This window comes from Heliangelus exortis, chromosome 2, assembly GCF_036169615.1.
Source record: "Heliangelus exortis chromosome 2, bHelExo1.hap1, whole genome shotgun sequence".
Classification (NCBI taxonomy): domain Eukaryota; kingdom Metazoa; phylum Chordata; class Aves; order Apodiformes; family Trochilidae; genus Heliangelus; species Heliangelus exortis.
Genome location: NC_092423.1, coordinates 9549342 through 9576607, shown reverse-complemented (window position 1 = coordinate 9576607; position 27266 = coordinate 9549342). Strand labels below are relative to the sequence as shown.

The following is a 27266-nucleotide window of genomic DNA, read 5'->3' as shown; positions in this document are numbered from 1 at the left end:
ACACCACTGGTGACTGGTATCCAGCCTGACTTTGTACTCCTGGTCACAACCTTTGAGCCTGGAAGCTTAGCCAATTTTCAGTCTACCTCAGAGTCCTCTTACCTAGACAGTTCTTTAATCAGCCTGAGGAGTTGGAAAGCTGCTGTTGCTGGTACCATCTTTTAGTTTGGAAGTGATGATGTTTGTGTATTGCAGATGTTGTTTGTTTGTTCTTCTCTTGAGGAAAAAATATGGGAGGAAGTGAGTATGCAAACTGAATTTTATGAAATGTGCTCATGGTAGTAAAATACTTCAGTCCTGAAAAAAATATAAGCAGTTTTTATAAAAGAGTTTTGAGTGGAATACTGTAGAAGTTTACTGTGGAAGTAAACCTGCGTTTACTATCTGTTTTCCAGGATTTCATACAGTTGCTGCTGTTTTAAGTTTTTTATTTGAAGTTTGTTATGTGGAGAAATTGTATTTGTCATCAATATTTGCAAATAACTCTGTTAGCACTTGTGTATATATTGCCCTGTTATATCTAAGGGAGGAAAAATAAACTTTTTAACTTTTAAAACTGAGCAATTTACAATGTAAACTTTTTATTGTTTGTTGCAGGTTTATGGAATCTTGCTTCTCTTTTTTCAAATTTATGTTTGTTTGCGTTGATGCCCTTTGCCTTTTTCTTCCTGGAATCTGAAGGATTTGCTGGCTTAAAAAAGGTAGGAAAATACTGTTAAATACAGAGTAATTACAGTATAAATTCCATTTTCTTCCCTCATTTCTAATGAAACTGAAACTGCAAATCTGGGAGGATTTGGCAGCAGGATGTGTGTGTGAACATTTGTGTACCAATGAGCACTCTGCACAAGCAGGTAAAGTGAGTATACAGTGTGTGGCTGTGAATGTGAGCAAGCTTAATGAGATATATCAATGTTTATATATATTTTTTTTTGATAGTGAAATGTTTCATTGGAGATTTTACTTTTTGGAAAATGAATTTGTTGGAATGGTAAAAGAAAAGAAGGTTCAATGAATACACTAGAAATAAAGTAACAAGGAAAACAAGTACAGGCTTCCTACTAACAGGAAGTGTGATTAAATAACAGATTGCTCAGAGAAAACAAGCTGGATTTTTGAATTTTGAAGATTACAAGCATCCCAGCTTGAGTGTGGTCAGTATTAACAATAATATGTTAAGGAAACTGTCTTAAATGGATAGAGAACAACTAAAAATATTCAACTTAATTGAATATATTGAGGTTGAGAGAGCTTGAAATTTCAGTGAAGCCTGGTATTTGGCAAAGCACTTTCTGAACAATAAGATGAGAACTCCTCCATTATATTTCTTTAATACATATATTAATATAAGAATGCTATAATGTAGTATAATGGGAGACACAGCAAAAGGAATTTCAGATCCTAAATGTCACATAAATTAAACCAGAATGACTATCTGGGGAAAAACTGTAGCATGTTTAATTAATCTTTATCATCCAAACGATTACCCTTTTGTTTTTAATGATACCACACTTGAGGGATTTCCATACCCTTTGGATGACAGTTATCAGCAAGCAAAGGATCTTGAAAAGTGGTCTGAACCCAGGAAAATGCAATGCATTAAAGATAAATGCAAACGACTGTGAGTCACTGGTGGATTTCATGTAACATAGATCAACAAGGGGATGATTGTGGTAGGAAGAAAAACATAATTCCTGGATGCACTGACAGGAATTGCCTTCAAGATGATTAAGAGTGGAAAATCTCCCTTATGAGGAAAGGCTGAGGGAACTGGGTCTCTCCAGCTTGGAGGAGAATGAGGGATGACCTCATTAATGTGTATAAATATGTAAAGGATGAGTGCCAGGAGGACAGAGCCAGCCTCTTTTTAGTTATGTCCAGTACTATTGCTCCCAGGACAATGGTACAAGCTTGAGCATGGGAGATTGCCCATAAATAAGGAAAACTTTTTCACTGTGGGGGTGACAGGGCACTGGAACAGGCTGGAAGAGGAGTCTCCTTCTCTGGAGATATTCAAAGCCTGCCTGGATGGAGTCCTGTGTTACCTGCTATAGGTGACCCTGCTCTGGCAGGGGACTTGGACTTGATCTTTTGAGGTCCCCAACGCCTCACTTTCTGTGATTTCTGTGAATGTGGCACTGAGGTGATGAAGTTGCCATTTTTGCTCGTGGTGGAATTGGGGAAAAGTCAAGTGAAGTGCTGCATCTGATTTGGGATCTTAGGGGTTTGTGTAGGCAGTTAAGAGTGAACACAGGACAGCAAAGGAAAAAGATACTTAGAAAGCACCTCTTGAAGGAAAATTTTAATTCAGAGAGAATAATGTGAATCAAGATATTTTATTCTATTGGATATCTGAAGCTACACAGAGGTTACATAGAATGAGCAATCTAACTTTGTCATAAAGGACCTGCAGGATCCAACCAAGGTGATGTGTAAAAGCTTGTTTGGTATAGCCTGTTCTGAGCTGTTGGATCTACTTCAGCTTTACTTTGAAATGAACAAACTGTAGATGTATCCAAGTTATTTCAGTCACAAGTTTGGGTGACCAACCTAATGACTTCAACTTCAAAGGGGGCTGGTGAGACCCCAAATACTGTCCCTACTGCTGTGTTAAACTCCTCTTCCCTGACTTGGCTGGAGAAAAGTGTCATCCTCTTCCTTCACTTCAGGTGAGCTGAGAGAACTTTCAGCAACTCAGTTTGTTATTTCAGTTTTCAGGTAGAGGCCACTCCTTTTCATTTTGACTCTTAAGTACCTAGCCACAGCTAGTGTATATCTTTACTTATAAAAAAGAAATATGAAATGCTTTTAGTGGGGTTTGTGTCTCCTGTAGTCCAACCAAAACACAGGATTCTTTCCATTAACTAGTAGGTACAGTGTGGTGATTTTGGAGATGTTGTCTCCAACAGATGAATTATGTGTCCCAGCTGTGTTAAACTTGTCATATACATAAACCTGTCATAGTTACAGTGTAACCTTTATACTTATGATACTGGCTGTCAATAAAACCCATTCAGGATAATTGCATATTTACACTTGGAAGCATCTGTAACTCCAGATGATAGAAACATAGATATCTCCAGATGTCAGAAGTAATTTTTGTGATTTAGAGTAGTTTTGCTGCTTCACGGGGATAGGTGAGGTCAGATTTTGGTATCAGTCCCCACTGATTGGAAAATGTCACTTCTGGACTAAATTGACAGCTAAAATTGAGTGTGCTGTTCTGTACAAATTCTGATGCACAAATGATTCCACTTGCAATATGTACTATTTAATTTTTAAGGAGTTATATAAGAGGGTGATTAGAATTTGAGAGCATTTATGCTTAGCTGAAATCACAATTACATGTAATCTTCTCAGTTCTAGAATTTGTTGAAGAGTAATTCCCAGATTTTTTACAGTCCTTAAATTTTGAAACATTGCTTATCTCTTCTCAGAGAAACTTTTGAGACCATGATTACTTCGTAAAATTTCTGGTGCTTTAAGAAATTAATTTTGGTTATACTTGTGCAATTTTTATAAGAGGAGTAATATTTTGTCATTCATCCCATTATACTAATGGGTCAGAGAGATAAAACTTTCAAATGCTGTACCTGTTAACTGGCAAAATCAGATTCTAACTGATCTCTATTTGAAAGAACATTTCATAAATTTGGCAAAACTTGCAGTATTTAGGAGAAGAGTGATCTGTGAATGGAGATTTGGCACAGTGTGTGTAATCTTTCAGCTGGAAATTGGATGCAAGGACTAGGGAAAGCAGCTTGATTCTAAATACCCATCCAGCTCAGCTCAAAACTTGGGTAAAAAGTTCCAGCAGAAGCTTTTATGCAGGTCATCTTGAATTTGCCAAAGAATTCATTATGAATAAATAGGTCACTTGAGATTTAGGTGTGCACAGTCAAGATATCTATTTGAAGTTGTTAATGTAATAATTACTTGTTGGATATTAAGAAAAGCTCTGAAAATAATTAACAGGTTCAGTTCTGAGGTGGAACGGTTTTTTCAAAGTTTTTAAAATGGATTTCTGTGTTCAGCTTAAATTGGGACAGTAATGTTAATCATTATGACATATGGACCTAACCCCCAGAGTTTTTAACCATCTGTTTGAGTGTTTGTAAGATTATGCTATGGAAGATGATTTTATCTGTTTGCTGTAATGTGAACTTTTTGCAAGCTGTGGTATTTCAGATGGGTCCATAGGCTGCTATTTTGAGATTTGTATAACTTTTCCTTCCATATTCTTGAGGAAGTGTTGCCTCCTTAGTTGTTTAAATTCATGAATCTGAATGGGTTTGTTTAACCATCTTATAATTTACTATGGCTTTTTTTCTTGGTTGCTGGTGTCCTTTTTAAATGGCACACGGCCCCTCTTACAGACTTTTTGATTCCTCAGGGCAACAGTTTAAAACTGAGGACTTGCATGTTGTGCAGAGGAGAGAAATATGGAAATCAGTCACTCGCTATGATGGATGCAATGTTCTACTGAAAATCAAACTGATTCTTTGCTTAGTTTTTAATTGCAACCACTATGTTAATTCAGAAAGGGCATTTTGGGCTTTAGGGGGTTGGCCATGCCCTCTTAAAAAGCTTAAGTATTCTTCCTTTCTATAGTTAATTTATATTTAGTGGCAGCTGAAGACTTCTGTTATCAGAAAAATAATTATAAAGGTAATATTGCTGGAGTGTAATGCATGTATATCTTCTATATATGTGTGCATGCTGTGTGTGCATTTATGCATACATATGTGTTTTCATGCCTGTGAGTTTGATATTTCAAGATCAGTGAAGGAGTTGGAGTTCATTGTGGTGTATTAACCGTAGTCAGTACTATTAATTGGGCTATTAGAGTACCAGAATTAACCTTAATGTCCTGCATTGGTATTAAACTTTTTCAGACCTTCCTATTTTTTTCTTGTCTTCTTTTGTAGAGTCTGTGCATAAAGTTGTTTCTTTTTTAGATACTCTCAGTTCTTTGTCACTGTTCTTTCCAAATTCTGTAGTACAGTTATGAAACGAAGGTGTCAGCCAGGTTTCTTAATGTCAGAATTAACCTCATTGTCTTATCTTTCTAACCAAAAATGGAAAATTGTGGTATCTGTAGTTCACAGTGCTTATGTTTCCTTGTGCAATAGTAGATAGCACAGAAAATTACATGTGTGCTGCTGCATGGAGGCAAACATTTTTGTGAACGTAAGTGCTATACCTTTTCTTGACCTTAAGATATGCTTTCTCTTGATGTAACTTCAACTGAAATTTGTATTTGTTTGAAGCTGACAAAGGCAAAGATGTTTAGGAGTAATTTCCTTGTAAGAAAACACAAATAGTGCAATTTACCACCGTGAGAAACTGGAATAACTGGGTATTGCATAATCACGAGTGTAGAGTTTTAAAAAGGCTTTATGAAGTATTTTACCTTCATACGGATCTTTGAACTTGAAGCCATGGCATAAACTTTAACATGAGCGACAGCAACATCCTGAGCAATTATCCAAATTATCCAGACATCTCAAAATGTTCAGAACACAACACACAGAGTCTGTGGATTAAGAGGTTAACTCCTGGAACATCAAAAGAAGTGCATGATAATAAAAACAAATAGTACAAAAATTTGAGGTAACTTCCTTGCTTAATTAATTAGGTAGACCAGGTGGAAGCGAAGAGGCCAGAGCTGGTGCTCGGAATGTCTATAAAGCTGAGCAACATGACAGCACAATGGAGGAGGAACAAAGATTTCTTTAATATACTTCTATCCTGTGTCACAGTTTGAAATTGTCCTGGTTTATGTCCCTTTTGGCAAACTTACATAAAAGTGACCCTGTACTGTATTTTATGACCAGATGACTTTTTCCCCAGTGGCTAATTTGTATCAGACCCTCATCTTAAAGAGACACAGAAATGAGTAGGAAGTCCAAGCCGGGTTGTCTCAATGAGCTTTCATTGCACGCTTTCATTATTTTTGCTCGTTTTTGCCACTGATCATCCATAAATTGTTGGAAATGAGTGATTAAGGAAGTGCTGCTTAGTGTTAGTGGCACATGCACATTCTTGGTATGTTTTTTGTGGGTGAGAGGAAATCGCGTATTGCACAAACAAAAAGGAAAACTCCTGCTGGGAACCTTTCAAGGAAATTTAACTTCCATAATGTTTTGATCTTGGTGTTTATTACAGAAAATAAGAGTAATATTTCACCAGCTATTGTTATGTGTCAGCTAGTCTCTCCATCTGCTTGCTTTTCCTTGATATCTCTTCCCAAATACTCGTTGAGTTTATTTTATTAAAAACAGCACTTAAAAATGTAGGAGTTCATTTGTATGCTTAAGGCAGGTGAGCTGGGCCAGGGTTCTGAGCAGTTTATTGCACGTTTGCTACTGTATAAAGATTCAGCTGTGGTGACTGCTGAGTCCTGCCTGTGTTAGGAGTTGCAATTTAGCCCCATGCAAGTAAAACGTAATGTGTGGCTTCCCTTCCAGATAGTGAAATGTGGTGGTTTATGCTGTCTGGTTTCTTCCCTTCCCCTCTTTCATTGGAGCATGACTTTATAAATGTGTCTTGTAAATAAAATTACTTGCTTGGGATAAGAGTGAAATGTTGAAGCTATGCAAAAATATAGTGACTAGCATTTTTTGAAACCTTCTTTTGCTATAAAGATAAGCTATTGTTAACTTGTGGAGCAGCCATTGTGAGTACGTTTCCATCTCCTTAACATTTAAACTTATTTAATACACTCTGTAATTATCAATACCAATGGCTTTTTTTCCTAGTCATGTATGTAACAAGACTGAACGAAACTTAAGTTTGTAATTTGTTGTGTTGTAGCACATTGTATGTGCAAACTCTAGGTAACTAACCAGAAGCATAAGTAAAGAGTAAACCTGCCACTTTCTTGATCATGTGGAAATTCTAATTTCTGTATTTTTCCACATAAAGCTGTAGTCCCCAGTAATGCTGCACCAGTAGAACTCTGGTCTGTCTGTAGGTGTAGAGTACTGTAAAGTACATTTTCAGTATGTGATGAAGCTGATATAGAAAGTATGTTCAGAGTTAGTTCCAAAGTATTTACTTTTAAAAACTTTTTTGCTGATTTCAAGAAATACTCCATGGAAAGCAATTTTTCCTCTTATATAAAATATTGGGGAAGTTGGCTTGGAAATCCTTTCCAGTATAAGATGATCGAATGAAAACAGTCAGTTTTCTAAATATGTCTTGATTTTTCTGTAAAACTGAATTGGAGAATTCAAGAGCCTTGAACCTTGTTTGGTAACAGCATTTGACTTTGTGTTTTTTGCTTGCATGTATGTTCATCTGTAGTACCCACAGGCCACTACATGTGCTGCTTCACCAGAAAGTCTTGAGGTACCCTGTTAACAGGGTATATTTATTTGGCATTTAAGCTCATATTTATTTATCTATAAAGCCATTCAGCATGAATGGAGACCAGTGCTCAGATTTCCATGAAGTGTTTACTAGTATGTAACTGAATTATTGTATATTATATCAGAACTCATTTACTCTGTCTGTTAGTAATACCAGAGACAATAGTTGTTTAATTAGTCACATCAAAGACAGCTTTTGGCTTTTTATTTTTGCTGTAAGCTATCATCTTAAGTTCAAATACGAAGTCCAGTTCTTTAAACTGGACTGATTTAAAATGACACCACTTAAAATTTATTAGACTTTTTTGTTGTCACTTAGAAGCAGATCATGATCATTCTGGACTCTGATTTGGCAAGTATCTTGATCAGCCATTTTTTTTAACAAATAGGAATAAAAACCATATTTAATTTACAGTTAGACAAATCTGTAACATAGCCTGTAAGATGTAAGGTGGATAGTTAGGGACAATACTTAACAGTAAATCTTGCATTAAGGATGCTGCATATCTTGACTGTATCCTTCCCGCTTCTGTTGAAGTGTCAGAAATAGCATGGGTACAGCTAAATGCAGAGTGTTTATAATTTGCAATGTAAAGGACAGGCACATCTAATGCTAAATTTGAGAGGAGCATATGAAATGGTAGGAAATGGAAGATGAGAATGTTTAGCATACTTGTTAGCCTGTCATGTTGTCAAGTGTCTACACTAAACTCTGAAAACATTAAAATTAGTTTTATGCTATAAGGTCCTTTGTTTGCAGTTCTGCAGATGTAAAGAAAATTTCTTACTTTAAAGGATGTATTTCAGCAAATCAGTCTGAAAAGAGTTATAAGAGTGCATGGACAGCTCTGAGGACCATGAGATTGGACTGTGTAACTAAACTAGACATTACTATGATATGAAAATAGCTTTGACAGTAAAAGTATTTCAGGCTGCCTTGATTTTTCTGTCCTGTCACAATAACAAACTAAGGCAAAGGTAAAGATACTAAGATCATGAAAATTAATACAGCTGGGTCAAAAAGAGGTTGGGAATATTCCTTATATTCTTTATTGCAAAACCTAGACTACAGCCTGTATAGTTTATCTGGTATTTGTATTTAGGTATTTGGGAGCAAAGGCTGTGCAAGATGACAGCTTCTGGTAAATTATCATGCATGTGTTGTTCAACTTAAGGTCTTGTTGTTTCTCAGTAATTTAAAAAGAAATCCAAGAATCTGTGGTTAGGACAGAAAAACTTGGGACTATTGAGGAAGGATGTCTTAATGTGAATTTGCTTTCGTGGATGGATAAAACATTTTATAAGGCTTTATAAGATGTCTTGCTTTACTCAGCTGGGGGCATTATATGCAATATCTTTTTTTTTTTTTCTTTCCTTTTTTTTTTTCTTAATTTAACCATAAGGAGATCTATGATTTGTTGGCTATGTCTAACAGTTCTGTATCTGGGACAGCTGAGGGGGAAATAAGTGGATATTGGTTGTTGCACACATTGGATCAAGATGTGACGAGATGTGATCTGTGCTCCATTTCATTGAAGTAGTTAAATGTCAGTTGGTTGCTTCCATAAATTAAAATGTCCTTTTAAAGAGGCCTCAGTACAAGTTGCAAAAAAATAGAGTAACAGGAGATATGCCAAGTTAGCTTAGCTTTTCTGCACTACCTGCCTTGCTGCAACTTCTTCAGCTGAGCTGTGCTTCTGCCTTTCTGCAGCAGTGTATGGAGCTGAGATTATAACTAATCTTTTCTTGAGCAACTCTTTAATGTAGATAGAAAAGCAAAATGTGCCAGGCTAGTCTACTTTTTCATGTATTTGAGCTATGGAAATTAGTAAAAAGATGAAACAGGAATTATTAGTAATATTGGGGTAAAAACACTGGGTAAAGAAAATCCCAAACATGCTTACTGTTGTTGCAAAATGTGGTTTTCTGACTGTATTAGATGTTCTTAGAGAAACTGTATTAGATGATTCTTGCCTACAAGTAGGTAGAGTTTTCTGTAAAACTATAAGATTTAGAAGCTAGCACTGGAGTGTTAGTTATTCCACTTCATCTGAGCCAGGAATGAAATGCATTGCTGGAGTTTGGTGCTTTCACCACTACTGCATTGGTCTGAACTTGTACAACTCTGCTGTAGTTAGCATACTTATGTTTTGTGGAATTTCTTTGCTAGGAGCTTTAGCATGTAGGGAGAGCTGATACACTTCTCTGCTGCTCTCTTAGTGGTTAAATTGAGTGGGTTTTTTCATGTTACAGTTTTAATTTGTTTTCAGGTTAACTGGCAGTTCTGGATGAGTAAAAATTGATATGCTAAATACTTCTACTACTCATAAAGTGTATAAATGGTACAGCTACCAATACTAAGCTGGTTTCTCTTCATTTTATCATTAATGTATACTGAAGCATTAGGTTGTGAAGTACTTTGAAGAAATTATTTTTTTTTAAGTGGAAATTAGTAATTTTTATATTTCACTGGAATAGAGCATTTTCAATACCCTCTCTACACCCTCCTGTTTATGGTGGATGATAGCTATAAATCTAAAACCCCGGAGATATTAATTTTTTTGCCAGTTTATAATAAAATTCATACCGGAGAATCACGAGTGGTCACAGTTGGAAAAGACCTCCTAAGATCACCCTGTCCAGCTGTCAGTATCCCCTCCAATACAATATATGTATCAATATCTGTATGGCTCACTAGAGCATGTCCTGAAGTGCTTCATCCACATAGTTTTTAAATATTTCCAGGGATGGTGATTCCACCACCTCCCTGGGCAGCCCTTTCCAGTGCCTACTACTCTCTCAGTCAAGAAATTCTTCCTCAGTAAAGTCCCCTTCCCTTTGCAGCCTTCCTACACTTGAGAAGATCAACACTCCCACCCAGCCTGGTGTCATCTGCAAACTTACTGAGGAGACCCTCAGTCCCCTCAATCCAAATCATTGATTCAGATATTGAACAGGAATGACTCCAAAGCTGAGCCCTGGAGAACACCTCTGGATTTAACTCCATTGGCTGCCACTGTGGGCTCAACCATGCAGCCAGGTCCTAACCCAGAGAAGAGTAAATGTGTCTGTGGCATGAGCTGCCAGCTTCTCTAGGAGAGTGCTGTGGGAGACTGGGTCAAAGGCTTTACTAAAGTCCAGGTAGATAACATCCCCAGCCTTCCACATTTCCACTGTGTGGGTCACTTGGTCATAGAACAAGACCAAGTGTAACTATTTTGTTGGAACCAGAAAATCTTCCATCCTTTGGGAAGGAAGTTACTATTCACACCTGCAGGATCCCTGAACTGACTGATGCAGGGGATATGGAAGCCCCTGAAAAAGGCAGAGGCATCTAAGAATGTGGAATGAGTTAGAGGATTAAAGAAGGCAATGGAAACACATTTCCATCTTAGTATTTGGGTTTCTTTTCTTACGAAACTTTAAAATACCTGCTGCTGTTTTTGTAAGAGCATGGTGATTCATTTATAAAAATGTCTGTTTTATTTGTCAGGAATATTTTAAGATTTGCATATTTGAATATTTTCACATTAGTGTGTTCTCATTTGAGTCTTCATTGACATCAAAAAGTGACTTTTCAGGACAAACAAACATTGTATCTATTTTAAATCTCCTTATGTGCTTTTATGTAAAATAAAAGACTACAGATTTTAATTCACAGACAGGAAAATTGCTATGTAATTTTATATTGACAGTGGCAAATTTCTATATATGTAGCTTAGTCACAGAAAGGCATGAAATAATTTTCTAATAGGCTGCTTTTATTGAACAAGGCTTTACTAGGTAAACATCTCTTCTGATTCCCTCTCTAAACCCAATGTTTTTTCATTAGTACTAATAACCAGCAATCTGATATTTAGACGTATTCTTAATATAGAGTAATTCTTAATAGAGAGTAATTCTAACTTATTCTAAATTGACAATGCAAGGAAGGAGCTAATGCATTTGTAGTAAGGATTTGTAAGGCAGCCAACAACTCTTTACATAGGAGAGAAGAAAGGAAGACCAATGAGTTTGTCTCCCATTCCTGGCCATTTTCTTACTGATTTTTTTTTTAAAATTAATTTTTATTTTGATGTAGATTTTTGAAGGATTTCCCAAGCTGCTAAAAGGAGCTTCTGCAGTCTGGTGCTTTGGCCAATTAATAGAAGCATGCTTTTATCTTGATCTTACTTACCTTTGCCAGGGTAAGAGAAATTGACACCAAAAAAGCCTTCAGGCTTCTCTTTGTTTTAGAACTTTAATAGTGACCTGTGTGCTTCTATGTGTCATTTGCAGTTGGGAACTGTCTTCCTGCTGCTTTTTTTCTGCCAGAAACACAATCACAAAGTCCAAGTCTCTCTTTATACTTTTGCATTACTTATCTTAATCCTCTGCCAAGCTACAGAGAAATTGGAAAATATCTATTTATCTTCCTACCAGTCTACCAGGAAAGATTCCTTGTGATCCAAGAGTATAGGAGTAGAGGGAGACTCATAGGGTCAGAAATCCCACATCTCCCATGTTGTTGTTGCAGGTGGCTTTGGAAAGTCTGGGAAACTTGGTAGGTGGAGGAAGTAGAGCATTTATGTCCTAATTAGAGAGGGCTGGGATCAGGAATGGAACAACAGAGGAAACTTGTGGGGTTGGGGTTGCATTGGGACAGTCACCATCACTGTTTCTATCCTTTAATTTCTACTTTTCCTTCTCCCCAAAAGGTTTGGATTATATGTGTTTACTATAGTGTCTATAGATCTATATGTGTCTTTTTTCATAAGAGCTTGGATGTAATCCTGTAATCCTGTTCTGTTTTGGGTTTTTTTGGTTTGTTTGTTTGTTTTTGGGGGGGTTTTTTGTTTGTTTTTTTTTTTTTTTTTTTTTTTCCTCCCAGTAGCTTCTTTCTGCAAAGGAGGGAAGAGCAGGCTGCAGCAGGGTAGTCTCATGCATCTGATAGCTGGGATGTAATTTTCTTCCAGCTAGTGGGTGTTTGCCAGGGGTGTGCACTTTTCTGAGTTTGAATTCATGTGTTTGAAACAAAACTTCTGGGCAATAAATGAACCTCATACTCCCATTCTTATGCTGAAGCCTATCTTGTACTGCATAATTAGGTAGGTCCTAGGATAAAATAGTGAGAAAGATCTGGTTTTCATCCATCATGAGGATGCAGGTCTACATGGAGTCCCTCTTGGTTCTGTGGTTATTTCAGTGAGTTATTTGCATGCAATGATGTCAACAGGAAAGTCTGATGGATTTGGAGCTCAGAATATACTGTAACACTGGAGTTTGGGATACTCTTCTGGGACACTGAAGAAGAGGGCATGAATTGTCTTTGGCAGAGGAGTCACTCCAGTGGGTGTTCTGCATCCTGGGTAGATGTCCTCTTCACCAGTCTAGTAAACAAAGACATATCTCTTTTTTTTGACCTTTATTTGGGCAATTTTGGTCCTTCATTTCCAGCTTGGCAGGCGTAGCTGTAATGCTTATTCATACATGTCTTTAGCCAATGTCCAAAGAATTAATCATGTTTTTTTCCCTCAAGTTCCTTTAAATTTGTTTTCCTCTCTCCAGTCGTTAGTGTTACTTCAAAATTGCTGGATTTTGTTATTCATACTATGTAATTATTAACTTCTATACACTTAAATTATTTCAGCTGCCTCCTCTTGCTCCATTGATGGAATTGTAACCACCATGAAATTTTTTGGGAAAAGATACTAGCATGAAAATCAGCTGCAAGTTGCTGGGAAAGTTTTGTGGCTAGGAATTTAAGATTTGTATTCTGTGGAAAATACATATAAAATTTACTCTGTGATGAAAAATGTTCATTTTAATCTTAAAATTCCCAGAGGCTGGTAAGATGGGGAGGAGGGAAGAGGTGATGTGGGAGAAGACACAGTCAGCACTGGTTACAGTCTGAAGTTTTTGGTTCTTGCATGGGTAGAGAAACTTTTTTTTCTTTTTTTTTTTTTTTGAATGCTTATATCTGATGACCGAATACATTAGTTCTTGATTAAAATTTTTTAGTTTGCTCTGAGAGCATTCTGAGTCATTGGCTTCTACATTCTCAGAATGAACTGAGTTTTGCTAAAAATACAGCTTCTGGGTTTGACTCAGTAATTTGTGGTAGTCTCATAAGTTAATGACCCTGTGACTAAACATCAGTGTGACAAATGTAGTATGTGTTTCCATGTTACCTGATGGAAAATGAGTCTCTTTTACTTATAAGGGAAAAAAAAAAATGTTTCTTCACTGTTTTGCATAGGTCAGAACAACGACTGCTCAAAAGTATGGTTTCTGACTGTAGAAATAGTTAGAAAGCTTGAAGCTCATATTTTCATTAATGCTCACAAAGAGGGGGTACCCTCTGCTAAAAATATTACAATGTAACACCCCACCCTCATACTTGCTGTAATTCTCATTCTTTTTTTAATGCCCTATTTTTTTCTGCAAATGTAAGCATGCATGTTTGTTGCAGTCAGTCTGGCACTGAATAAATCTTAAGGTCACTAAGACTCCTTTTTGTAACATGAAAACAAAGGGCTTCATGTGTACTTTAAATGTGCCATGATTACAGAAATGTTTCCCAGGCTTTTCCCATGGGTCAGGGCATGGTGTAAAAAGTAATGTTTACCTGCCTTGCAAGAGGTCAAGAAATCCAAGCAGAACTGTGTTCAAATATTCAGCACCATAGAAACTTTGTTAGGGCTCTCTAATTTTGTATGAATCATGTTGTAATTTTTACTTCATTGTTAATAGTTTTATTATTTTTTTTCTACACGATTTGCAACCAAATAAACCATAGAACTAACAAAAGCCATACCATGTTGTACATTGGTGATGGAGTGCCAAAAATGTCATTCTTGTAAGAGCTAAGAATTTGTTCACCAAAATCACTATAGTCAACTAATGTTAAAGCTTTTTCTCAAGACAGTGATGTGGCTGTAGGTCTTTGGTTTTTCCAGGAGTTTTACCTCCTCTGGAGAGAGAAAATAGCTTATTTCAAGTTTTGTCTACTCTCCCATCAGTGTTAAAACACAAGATCTCTTGGTAAGTGTGATCTGTATGTTGGAATCCTTTTAGCATTAGAAAGCATTAAAATTCTGCTTAAGTTGTTAGAAAATAGCATTGTGTTCCTAGTCACCACTGGCAGAGCACAGATTGGCAAAACTGGCTTTAATGTTTTCATTTATGTAATCTTTCTTCCCCCAAAAGTAATGACTTCTGAATTTCTGGCACAGGGTTGTTTCACTGCTTTGAAGGTAACCATGTCTTCCTCTGTTACCTGGATATATGATGGGTGTTTTACCTTAGCTTGGCATCAGCAGGGGTTTTCTTTTAAGCCTTTCCAGGTCTTGCATGTAACTCTTAATGGAGAGGGGAGCAGTCAGAAGATTTCTTGCCTATGCACTGTCCTTGTGAGTCACTGTAGTAGGGAAAGATCCCTGTGCTAATTGCTGGTTACAGTAAATCCTGAAACCTTGGGGACAGTGTGCAGAGTGGGGTCTTTACCTGCTACCTACTCTAACACTGGCAAAGCACTTGATATGGTTATATGATTCAACATAATTACAGAATTTCAAGTGGGAAAAAAATCCTGACACTTCTTACTGTATCCAATATCAAGAAATGTCCCTTTTTCATACTGAAAAGCTACAACAAGCTATCACCAAACGTATATTCTCTTATAAAGTAGGATCCACCCTCTAGGTGTTATGTATTAATAACACACATATGTTAAGCTTTCACATATGAAAAGCTTTAATGTGTTGCAATTGGCATAATAATTGTCTTGCTTAACACAAGTATACTGGGGAGGAGAAATGGTTTCTCTATTAATAATATACATTTTTACTTTCTTGTATGACATCCGTCATCACTCCAGGACTTGTGTTGCCATTTGTAATTCATGGGGCTTTTCAGCTGAATTAACTTTTTCTGGCCATGTGCTGATTTCCAGTATGATTTGGATGTTTATCATTTGGAATGACTTATTTGTGTAATATGTAATAGGAAAGAAACATGGTAAGAGTTTATGACACTTTCCAGAGTAGCAACTAAAACTTTGTCAGAACATTGCTAGAATAATGAAAACCTTTCTTGCTAAAATTAGGCTTTTCTGGAAACATGAACCTGAAGGCCTGGTACTCCTGGCTATGTAAGTAACTCAGTATTAAACAAAATTAAAACTTGTGGATATATTAACTGTTGAATTTTAAAGAAGTAGAAGTCTGAGAGTCAGATATCTCTAAGGCTGTACAAATGACATATTTATGACAACCCAAAACATTCTATGATTCTCTAAAATGATATGTTTATAGGGCAGCTTTTATTTGTAGGCGTGCCTTGAGAGCTTCAAATGTTCTTTCTGTTAATCTTTTACTTTTTGCCATTCTTCTTCTCCCTGTCACCCTTTACTGTTAATGTACAAAGATGTCAGATGTGACTAGGCTTCTGCAGGTTCCAGGCTGCTGGATTTTGATTTGTAAAACATCTTTACTTTACCAAGATATTTCATTTGGCTAAGTGCTTGTGTTAAAGAACTAGATAGATTTTCAAAATGTGTTGTGAGTAAAAGTATAGGTAATCTGTTTAGTCTAGACTGTGAAACTTTGCATTTAGAAAAACAAAAAAAGAGGCCAGTAGATATAATCTGACAGGTTTTTTGCTTGATAAGCAGATCAATTGAAATTTCTATGAAATTATAGGGCCACAAAGGTGATCAGAGGGCTGGAGCATCTCTCCTCTGAAGACAAGCTGAGAGAGCTGGGGGTGTTCAGCCTGGAGAAGAGAAGGTTTCAGGGAGACCTTACAGCACCTAATGAGGCTCCAGGAAAGCTTGGGAGGGACTTTTTACAAGGGCATGGAGTGATAGGACAAGGGGGAACAGTTTCAAACTGAAAGAAGATAAATACAGGTTAGATATTAGGAAGAAATTCTTTAGTCTGAGGGTGGTGAGACACTGGAATGAGTTGCCCAGAGAAGCTGTGGCTGCCCCCTGCCTGGCAGTGTTCTAGACCAGGTTGGATGGGGCTTGGAGAAACTTTGTCTAGTGGAAAGTGTCCCTGGCTATGCAGGGGATTTGGAACTAGATGATCTTTAAGGCCCCTTCCAACCCGAACCATTCTATGATTCTCTAATTTGTAGCACTGTAAAAAAGGCTTTAAATATTGGCTTGTTTTTTTTTGTTGTTGTTTGTTTGTTGTTGTTGCTGTTGTTTTTACCTGAGCACGCTCTGTTCTTTTAGAATTGTTCTATCACTGTATATAAAACCCACATAATTTAGCCTGAGATGGAGGGAAAAGCTTTTAGTTACTTCTGGCTATGGTTCTGTTCATCTCATAGGCCTACAACAAGGGAGTGTTGTTTAAGGCTGTGTAGTTAATGCTATACTAAAATCTGAGTTTGATATTTTAGTTGATAGTGTTGTCAAGGTAATTCACCTTAATAAGAAGTGTAGACATTTATAATTTGTTTCAGTCTGCATTTTATGCTTGAATTCTTCTTTAAGTACTAGGACACAGGACAGATGCAAAACAGTCTTTTTTCCTCATTGTGTCAGTATCCTGGAGGTAACTTTCTAGTTCTTTACTGTGCAAGCCTTATTTTGGAGATAAATAAATACCTCCTCCCTTAAAACAAGTTAAATTGCAAGTGGAATTGCATTAAAATAATGCATAAGACAGTGAATTTCTGGTGATATATGCTTTCTGTTAGTGTGAAGGACACCTTAAGAATGAAATAGTATTTGTGTTACCAAATGCAGGTTTGAAAGCTGAGATCTAGATTAATCTTCTGAAAAATGGGATGCAAATTGGTGGATTGAATGGTGCTCACTTTCCTTGTTCTTGTCTGTCATAAGCATTAGAAAAAGACAACAGGATGAAGACTTGGACATCCTAATCTTCCTTCTTGAATGCAATATTGAAAGCCAAAAGTACAAAGTATACCCCCAATCATTTTCATAGTCATTTTAGCAGCCATAGGAACAGTAAACAGTGATCATAGGAGCTCATGAGGCAATTTCTCCTCATTTAAACAATGGAACTGGAAAACTGGTGACTATTTCCTCCTCCTTTCCATACCTGCCCCTATATGTGCACATCCATATGCACTGTCACTTCACTTACTGTGTAGGGCCACCTCCTCCACTTCTGCTCTGAGGGTTTCCTTTGTTTCCAGTTGCACACTGACCATGAGGAATCAAGGGGCTGTACCAAGTGGTGCAAATGCAGTCACTAAGATGAAGTGCTCTATGCCTGGTTTTCCTTGCTTAGTTAGGATGCTAATTTTAAGTAATACTATGCACCTGCACTATATGTTTTTTGATATTACACTCAATTGTTCTCAAGACAGATAGGATGGTATAAACTGAACAAGAACAGATGTACTCTTACGAGATGGTTTGAAATCAGTTGTAGATGAGTTTGTGTTTGAAGATGGCTGACTCTAATGCTCCTTTTCACAAAAAAATCTCAGTAAATGGTTTCAGAAAGTGCAACAAGTATTACATGGAGGAGAAGTGGCAGTACTTGTGTGCCATGAAGATATGCTGTGATGTTTGGATCATCTGAGAAATCTGAGTGATACAATAGGGCTGTGCAAGAGAAGTGAAATGACTCAATGTAGAGAGGTTAAGCCAAACCCAAAATATCTGTGAAGAGGTTTTGCTCAGGAAAAAAAAAAAATAAATCAGCATTGTATTTCCAAGTTTATTTGTGTAGCTTTGCTTTTGTGGAAAATAAAATAGGCTGTTGATTGTATTTACCTTTTTTTTCTCTCTGTTCCCAATGTCAGGTGTATAGATTTTTGCCAAACTGTTATATAAATGTTACTAATGATACTGTTTAAACTTTAAATTTTTCACGTGAACAAATAAAACTACCTTCAGCAAAAATGAAATGTAGTAAGGATGTCTAGGGGTCACTTCTCACTTTTTTTTTTTCTTGGAGAGCGCCTGAGCACTGGCACAGGTTGCTCAGGAATCTCTCCATCCTTGGAGATACTCAAAAGGAACCTGGGGACAGGTATCTGGCTCTAGGTGGCCCTGCTTGAGGAGGGGAGTGGACAAGATGACCTCCAGAGATCCCTGCAAAACTCAACTATTCTGTGATTCTCCAAAGCTTTTCTCTGTGTGTGTAATTTCTCTACCTTTCATTCCTTACAAATAGCAGCTATTTGACAGCTACACTAATGTATGCATGAACTAATGTACCTGAAACATTAATGTTTTAGTAGGGCACAGTCTTATGGGTGCCTAATTGAGATTAAGTATTTACCTATATGCTTTAAGTGTCTTAATATTTTTTTAATCTTGGACTGTTACCAGGTATTCATTAGTGCCTATGACAGAAGGTTTCTAGCTAGTCACTTCACTGAAGGTCTTAAAAATATTTTACTATTTTAAAATTATCATTGGTGTGTGAATCCTATTGTGTGTGTGTTGTGTAATATAAATAGTTATGCCTTTAGAATGAACCATGAGTCCTGCTTTTTCCAACATACATGAGACTACAGTATTGTTGATGTATGTATGTAGGTATTACCTTGTGTGGAGATAGGTGTGAGTAGTGGCAACTTACCTTCCAGCACCTGAAAGGGGCCTGCAGGAAAGCTGGGGAGTGACTTTGTGCAGGGGTGTGTAGTGCTAGGACAAAGGGAATGGTTTTAAGCTGGAAGAGGGCAGATTTGGTTAAACATTAGGAGGAAATTCTGTAGTGGGAGGGTGGGGAGACAGGTTGCCCAGGGAGGTTGTGGCTGCCCCCTCCCTGGAAGTGTTCAAGGCCAGGTTGGATGGGGCCTTGGGCAACCTGGTCTAGTGGGAGGATGATCTGTAAGGTCCCTTCCAACCCAAACCGTTCTCTGATGGATCCAATTATCTGAAAATCAAGGATTATTCAAACTAGCTCGGAAACAAAAAAATGGGGAATAGGTGGCTACCTGGCTTTTTCTGGAGTTGGTAAGCAATAATTACATCTGAGTAACTTTTTTTCTGTGGTCATCTCTTTTTATTCTCCTAATCCTACATTTCTTCAGAGAAAACTTGCAGTAAATATGAACAATGTTCTTTGCAGTTGACCATCTCCATCACAGTGTATTCCTTTTTTACCTGCTTTGACAATTGTGCTTCTCCATCTAGAGGAGGAGGATTTGATGTTTGGGTCATATAGTGAAATGAAGTATTTTCCAGATTTGTCCAGAAGAATCTGATGGTGTGAAAATTGAAGTCAGAGAGAATGAAATTTGTGCATGTGTCTCATAGTAGGGAAGTAAGATATCTGGTTCCTGTGGCCAAGCCTTTCAAAAACCCAGAAGCTAGCTTTTTATTTTCTTATGCCTAGGAGAGGAAAAAAGTCTTCAAGGGTTTTGTAAAGCTTGAAGCAGATTGCTGTGCACAAGTCCTTGAATGTTTTGGGTTTTCTTTCAATCCTTTGACTTTCTACAGTTGATCAGTAAAGGCTCTGTATCACTGCTCAGTACTTAGACTGTAACCTGTTCCCTGGTAACTTACTGTTTAAGTTCAAAACTTGAATATTAAAGATACAGCTATTTAATCTTCAGATACATATATTAGGCTTAGATCCTCACCTTGGAAACAACTAATAGAAGATGGAAAGCTAGTGTCTGGGCACTACAAAAATAGCATTTTAATAATTTTTAACAACCTTGAAGCCACTTTCTTTAACAACGTCAAAGCCACTCAAAGCCACTAGGACTAAATCCATGTCCACTACCTTTAATTTGAAATCTGGTGTTTGAGATCCTTTCTGGAACTGTACTTCATCTGCCCACTTAAGCCATGAGGGGAATTTTCTGGATGTCTCTTTTGGTCTGTTTTTTCTTTGTGCTGCCTTAGCTGTCCTGCAGAGGATTGATGGCAGAGAGGAAATGATGTGCTAGAAGACATCTGTGCTCATGGTTAGGATGCCTGAGATCCTCATTCATGGTCGGATGCAGTGGTTATGTAGGAAACATAATTTTCAGGGTAAATGACATGTAAAGATTATCCTCATGTTAATCACTAGAGAAAGAGGTGACAAAAGTAGACAAACAGTAAAGCAAACCAGTAGGATAAAACTTTCAACTTTCAGCTATGAAGTAGAGTTGTCTGTGGAACATGCCCAAATTGTTTCTTGTGTGAAAAACAGGAGATTCTCTTCTCGTGGAGATGTATACTGGCAAATGAAGAGAAATAAATTAAAATTGTTATGTGAACAGCAAGCTGATGGTTCCTTAATGGCAAGGATGTTGGAAGAAAGTGTCCCAGTAGCTGTATTTCTTGAAATTACTAAAATTATTTAAAATAAAAGTAAAAAAAAAGTTTCAAAAATTTTTTTTTGGTGCTGCAAATCAAACTCTTAACTGTTGGAGGCACTGTTACATTTTTAGACTGGAGTGCAAATGCTAGGACGTAGAAGTGTGTAGACCTGTGATCCGTGTGTGCTGGAAGCCAGGAGGATGTTCCATCCAGAGTGGGGGATGCAAAGATGGCAGCTCCTGGAGGAGGCTGCAGCTGTGTGTGGGCAGACTCAGGGTGAGCAGTACTCAGACTGTGCACTGGAGGGCTCTGAAGACTGTGAGGAAGGGTGGAGAAGCAATAGCAGTTGAAGAATGTATTTTAACTAAATTGGTGCATTGTACCTGCACAGGGTTTAATGCTTGCTGGGCCATTTGGCTGTTTGCCATAATTGGCTTTCCATTCCCTTGATTGGAATCATAGATAAAAATTTGCTAATCCACTTTCTTTGCTGAAAGTATTAGAAAAGTAATCCATCTTTTAAAAATGCTTGAGCAAAATTATATGGTATAAAGAATACTTTATGGAATAATGAGATCAATGAGAACTGTAAGACACATGCAATTTAAACTTTTTTTTTGTGGTTTCAAGGGGAAAAATGCAATCTAGGCCCTGTAAAGCCATAAGTACTTCCTTTTTTTATGCATTGCCTTTTAAATGTGCATTACATGTTATGCTTTTGTCTTCATAATAAAATGTGAGTATGTATTTAGCAAGGAGGAGCTGCTATTTATTTGTGTTTTTACTTAGGTTTGAAACTATCAGATTCAAAGTTCTTGGCTGTGTTTTTTCCTCCCTCTCCCCTCTTCTGCCCACAGGGCATCAGAGCACGCATTTTGGAAACCCTTGTAATGCTTATTCTTCTTGCACTGCTTATCCTTGGAATTGTATGGGTGGCTTCAGCACTCATAGACAACGATGCTGCCAGTATGGAGTCTTTGTATGGTATGGAATTTAAAAAATATGGCACACGAGTTGAGTTTTAATTTTCAAAATTGATGTTAGTTAAATGTATTTCTAGTAAATACTATGCGAGTGTTGCACTGGTTGTGAACAAGCTGTGGTAATTTAGTCAAGACTGTTTATTCTTTTATATCAGTTTTTAGCATGCTGGGAAGTTTCATGCTCATGCAGACATGAAATATGTTAAAAACAGGAGACTTACATGATTAAAGCTGATGGTAGTTTAGAAGCTAAAGAATTTGAGAATTTAATTGCCTGCAGGATTATTAACTAACTCTTAGTTTACACTTAGAAATACAATTGTTTAATCCTGAGCCTATTTGTAATAAGCTAAGGCTGTACTCAAACTTTTTTTTTACAGACCTCTGGGAATTCTACCTCCCCTATTTATATTCCTGTATATCTCTGATGGGATGCCTGTTACTTCTGTGTAAGTATTTTCCTGATTATCCCAAAAGGCAGGTTTTTTTGTGTTTTTTGTTTTAAAGATTAAAGGAAACTGGTTTTCATTGTGAAAATTAAGACTGTTGAAATTAAGAGTGTGAAAAATGTTTTGTAAATTTATTTGTTTTTCATTCTGAAGTTTAAATTTAGATGTAAATTTGTTAGGTTTGGGTTCTGAAATTTCTGAACAAGTGTTACCTTACACTTTCTGGTTTCAAGGAACTTCACACGTCACCCACAATAACATCAATTTTGAGTTTTTAAAGCAGGTGCATAATTTTGAATTACGTGCCTGCAGGATGTCAGAAATATGGAGAAAAAGTTGTTTTGGAACACTTAGTTTGTCCTGTGTTCTGTAAATGATCCTTCTTCCTCTTTTAATTGAAAATCTTGCTGTACAGACAGAAGTTGGAACACGGTGCAGTTAGCACCCATGATCACAAAACTATCATCTGGCCAGTCCAGAGGTCAGTTATATGATTCCATATGAAACAGATGCAGTAAAAAACCCCAACTAACTTGTCCTATCCCAAGTTCAATCTTGTGTTTAGGGCACTAAGAAAGATAATCGTAGAATCATAGAATTTTCAGGGTTGGAAGGGAATTTTTAAGTTCCAACCCCCCTGCAGTGAGCAGGGACATCTCCCAATAGGTCAGGTTGCTCAGAGCCCTGTCCAGCCTGGCCTTAAAAACTTCTGGGAATAGGGGCTTCCACCACCTCTCTGGGCAACCTGTGCCAGTATTTCACCACCCTCATGGTGAAGAACTTCCTAACTTCCAATCTATATCTACCCTCCTCTAGTTTGTATCCATTCCCCCTGGTCCTATCACTACCTGACATCCTAAGAAGTATATTGCCAACTTTCATGTAGGCCTCCTTCAGGTACTGAAGGGCTACAAGGCTATGATGGAAGGCTCAAATCCCATTAATAATTTCAGTTTCCCTTGTACTCCCTAAATTCCAGAAAAATGCTGAGAGTGGGACAGAACATCTCCCTTTCTAGTTTATCACGGTTTTACCTGTTTTTGAGGCTTTACAGTTTTACAGCTAACACTTAGAGGCTGTCCCTTTAGGAAAAGAGTGGGCAATGATATCTTGAAGCTTTCTTTTAAACAAAGCGTATCAGTCTCTGAAATGTGTTGCTCACAGAGACCTTAGCAACAGGTCTCTGTGCTTGGGTTCTCTGTAGGTGACGATTCTTAAATCTACTTTAATGGAAGGTGGGGGGGAAATTAAAAAAAGTATAGTTCTGAATGTCTCATGTAGACTGCTTAGGACACTGCATAGCTGAAAGGGCAGCGTAGAGCAGATGCTGGGGTAGAGCTTCATGAGATGTTCAGATGGCTGAATTGCTGAGGCAGTGTAAGAACAAGGCTTATTGCAGTGGTGATTCAGAGCATTGCTTCCTTTCCCTTTCCTCCTTTTCCTGCAGGATTCTGCTGTACCAAAGGAAGACCAGCTTAAGTCAGCCTTTTTGAATACTTTTATATTTCTGCTGTAATATGCAGATAATTGTCATATGTCATAATGAAACACTAGTTAAGAAAAATAAATGGCTGTCAACTGAAGCTGCAGTGTAACTTTCAAAGCAAAGCAGCTTCACTGTCTCTTGACCTTACAGATGCACCTGTGCTAGCAGATTAAATGTGCCTGAGATCTTCTCTGGTGCAGTAAATAGAATCACTCTGTCCACGTTGTTGTAGTCTGCAGAAGGTGTCTGTGTATATATTGCCTCACAATAATGATTCCTGGACTGCAGGAACTCCAGAAGTGCACCTGGTAATTGTTTGGGAAAGAGCTAACTGGCCCAGGGCAAATCTTGATGGGGGTAGTTCTAGCAATTTAATAGTGTAGACAATCAAGTCTTAATGCCCAGGAATGTATCCTGGCACTGCTGAATTTACTAGTGTAGACATAGCCTCTGGTGCCACATGTTTTGAACAAATAATTACTTGAGAAGCTGAAGATATCTGATGATATGGTGTTCCTTGTTGACAAAAAAATTTACAGTTGTGCTCTTGGAAGAGGCGAGCTGCTTGTCTTGTTCAGAACCCATGTGATAGTGATGTGTTTTAAAGTTTATGTTGGAGTTTGAAGCTCTTCCAGTTTTCTTCAAAACTGTTATATGTGGAATTGATCATTACACATCCAAATAAAAGTTGGACTTTGGCTTACAAATCACTGTTTTGCATAATCTTCCTTCCTCTGCAGTATGCACGCCAGTGGGACTTTCACGAATGTTTACAGTAATGGGTCAGTTGCTGGTGAAGCCAACAGTAAGTGTTACACAGATCTGCCCTGTTTAGAAAGTACAATGGCATCAGAGTCCCTTCCTTTAGAGTGCTTGCACTTCTACATAATTCTGATTTCATTTTATCAGTGTTTCTATAATCAATTTTTTTACTTGTTAAAATTTTTTGTATAGCACAAAATCGTGTGGTTTTTTTTTTCCCAGACAATTTTAAAAATATATAGACTTCCCCTGATTTTCCTATTAATGTAACTGCTACTAATATTTATTGCCAGTTTTGCTATTATATCTGTTTTGCAAATGCCTGAAAAGTGTGGCCTTGTTCTGAGTTCAGAAGCAAAGGATACAAGGCTAAACTAAGGCTGGATGACAAGAATACCTGGGGCTACACTTAGATGGATGAAATGCAAGTAGTTGGTATCTGTAAGAACTTCTTATAAATAGATACTCTACTGTTCTTGTACTGAGAGCTGTGAAGGAAGGGAGAAGTTCACACCATGTGCAAGTGCTCTAATAGGTTTGCTGTGATATCCTAGTTTGAAGTTACTGAAATTTGGATGCACTTAGGTCTTGCATTCTTTTTCGTTGGTCATTCCAACCTTGAAATTACAAATAAAATATACAGTTTTTTGCTATCTGTATACTTGAAACTAGAAGAACCTGATGGCAAGGTAGACAGACTTTATTTATCTAAGTTTAACTTCCAGTAGCAGTTTGTTTGCCTGAATTAGTGGCTTATGTCAAGAGTCACTTATTAGTATACTTTCAAAAATCTGCAGTTAGTTTTGTTTACATCAAATTGAGTGTGAAGGTTGCTAAGTTATTAATTTTTTTCTCTAGAAATTGTTTGAATGGTTTGGATATAGGCCACTTATACTGTCCTCTCCCCTGTTCTGTAAATCACTTTAGATTGAAACTGAACATAAAAGCTATAACCTGAAATCAAAACTTAAAGTTTGCTTATAGTAGTTAAATACATCTGTAACTAAATGGAATAATCTTTTATGGAATTCTCATTTATATCAGCATTGTAAAGTTGTAGACTATATATTTAAAATACAGGTTACTAAAACAAAGCATATCTGACTAGATTGCTGCAGTCAGAAAAACAAGTGACTGATAGTTCGTGTTTCTGTTTCCAAATACAGATCCTTGAAGACCTAGATGAGCAGATGTATATCATCACTTTAGAGGAAGAAACAATTCAGAGGAAGCTTAATGGTATGCTTGTTCTGAGACTGCTTCTGATGCAATGTTTAGAGTGGTTTTGGTTACCAGTATTGCTCTCACATAGTGTAGTCTCTCAAAATAGAAAATTACAACATTTTAGTATGTTACAAGCATGATAGGCTTACATTTCATTACTCACACAAGGTTACCTTGTGTGTGTATGCATGTGTGGTTTGCTTTGGTTTTGTTTTTAATATGTTCATCAGCTGCAATATGTGACTATTCTGAGACTGAGAGGGCAAAGTGAGGAGCTGACCAGACCTATCCCTCTTCCTGCAAAATTGTTTGGAATGGTAAATGACTGTATTTGAGCTTTGTCTGAAGAGCAATGAACTTATATTAGGAAGAGGGTCAACTTCCTGCATTATGAGTTTGTTTGTTTTTTTTTTTATTTGAAGAGTTTTTTCAGTTTCTGTTTATTATTTAGAGATTCGGGTAATAATTCATTAAACATCAGGGAAGTCCTTGATATGCTAGGAGCTATTTAGTGATTTTAGTAATTTTAATACTTCTTATAATGAATAACAATTAATAATTTTACAACTGTTTTAAACTTACTGTATTTGATATTACAATTTTTGCACTGGATAAGGTGTTTCTGTTTGGAAGTATTTCTGTTTTAAATATGAAGCTTTGGTTTCTAAGAGCATTGCAGCATAGCAAGCACCAATTACAGAAAATACAACAATTCCATAAACCTGGAAATCATCTTGCACAATTTCTCTTCTGAACTGCTTTTAACTGCATGAATAAGCTATCTACCCACATTTTATACATTTGCTTCAGGTTAGAAAACCAAAGAATATTCATGTCATGCCATATCCATTGTGTTGTTGTCTTACGACTTTAGCCATAATTTTCTTGATTTCCTGCCTTTCTCTCTTCAATCTTCTATATCTCAATCTTTTCTTCTTTCAAATATCCATAAGTTTCCTTCTGAAGTTGATTGATCAGGTAAAGTACCTTTGGTAACAGTAGATCATGTTGGTTGTCTTTCTCTGAGCATTTTAAATCTGTGGAGGAGTAATGACTTGGTGCTGAAATCAGCCATGGGTTCAGTTTAAAAATAAGATAACCTATGTTGTTTTGGAAGCTTAGGTTTTTATACTGATGGCACATACATTTACACATGTGCACACAGACCTGCAGAAAGGTGCATACAGGGAATGTCTTTGATGGGGTGATTATAATTGTTCTTTGTGTTTGATGTTATCTAGCAACTGTAAAATATTTGTTACTGAATATTTTATGTTCTCATGGTGATTTTGCTTATGTATAAGAGAAGCGATACAGAAAAATGACCAAATAGTTAGACCAAACTATTAGAAGTAGAGCCGAGTGGCTTCCAATATTCAGGTGGAGAATGTGTTTATTTAGGTGATGATTATCTGCTGATTTTTGTTTAGAAGTCCATGCAACAGTTGTTCATATAGCCATTTAATAATGCCATTTGTGAGGTGGACGTCATCTATTTGTAGGCATCTATTAACTGGATCTGGATTTAGGATGTGTACAGGTGGTTCCCCTAACCACTAGCTGAAAGTCTGGGTTCTCTTCCAGCAAATCTGTTAGTATTCAACATACAGAGGAACTGCACCCCCCTTATGTTCCCCAGAGCTCTCACCAGCCTCCTCCTGAGAGGTGAAAGATGTGGGGTTGAAATGTCCTTTGACAGGAGAGGGAGCTGAATGTTTGTTTCATGTGCTCGGGGAATGCTATAGGCACTGCCACCTG

General features: G+C 37.1%; 1 protein-coding gene across 4 annotated transcripts in view; it reads left to right on the top strand.

Moving 5' to 3' along the window:
- LMBR1 (limb development membrane protein 1) overlaps positions 1-27266 on the top strand; it is a 67292-nt gene that overhangs the window by 22978 nt on the left and 17048 nt on the right. For 3 of the 4 annotated variants that reach the window (XM_071734740.1, XM_071734741.1, XM_071734744.1), the window contains 5 exons: positions 598-701; positions 21462-21588; positions 21968-22036; positions 24263-24327; positions 25451-25523. In XM_071734740.1, the coding sequence (XP_071590841.1) occupies positions 598-701; positions 21462-21588; positions 21968-22036; positions 24263-24327; positions 25451-25523 (438 nt within the window). Of the gene's footprint in view, positions 1-597; positions 702-2501; positions 2670-21461; positions 21589-21967; positions 22037-24262; positions 24328-25450; positions 25524-27266 lie in introns of those variants that run through there. The other variant, XM_071734745.1, reaches the window with a different exon arrangement.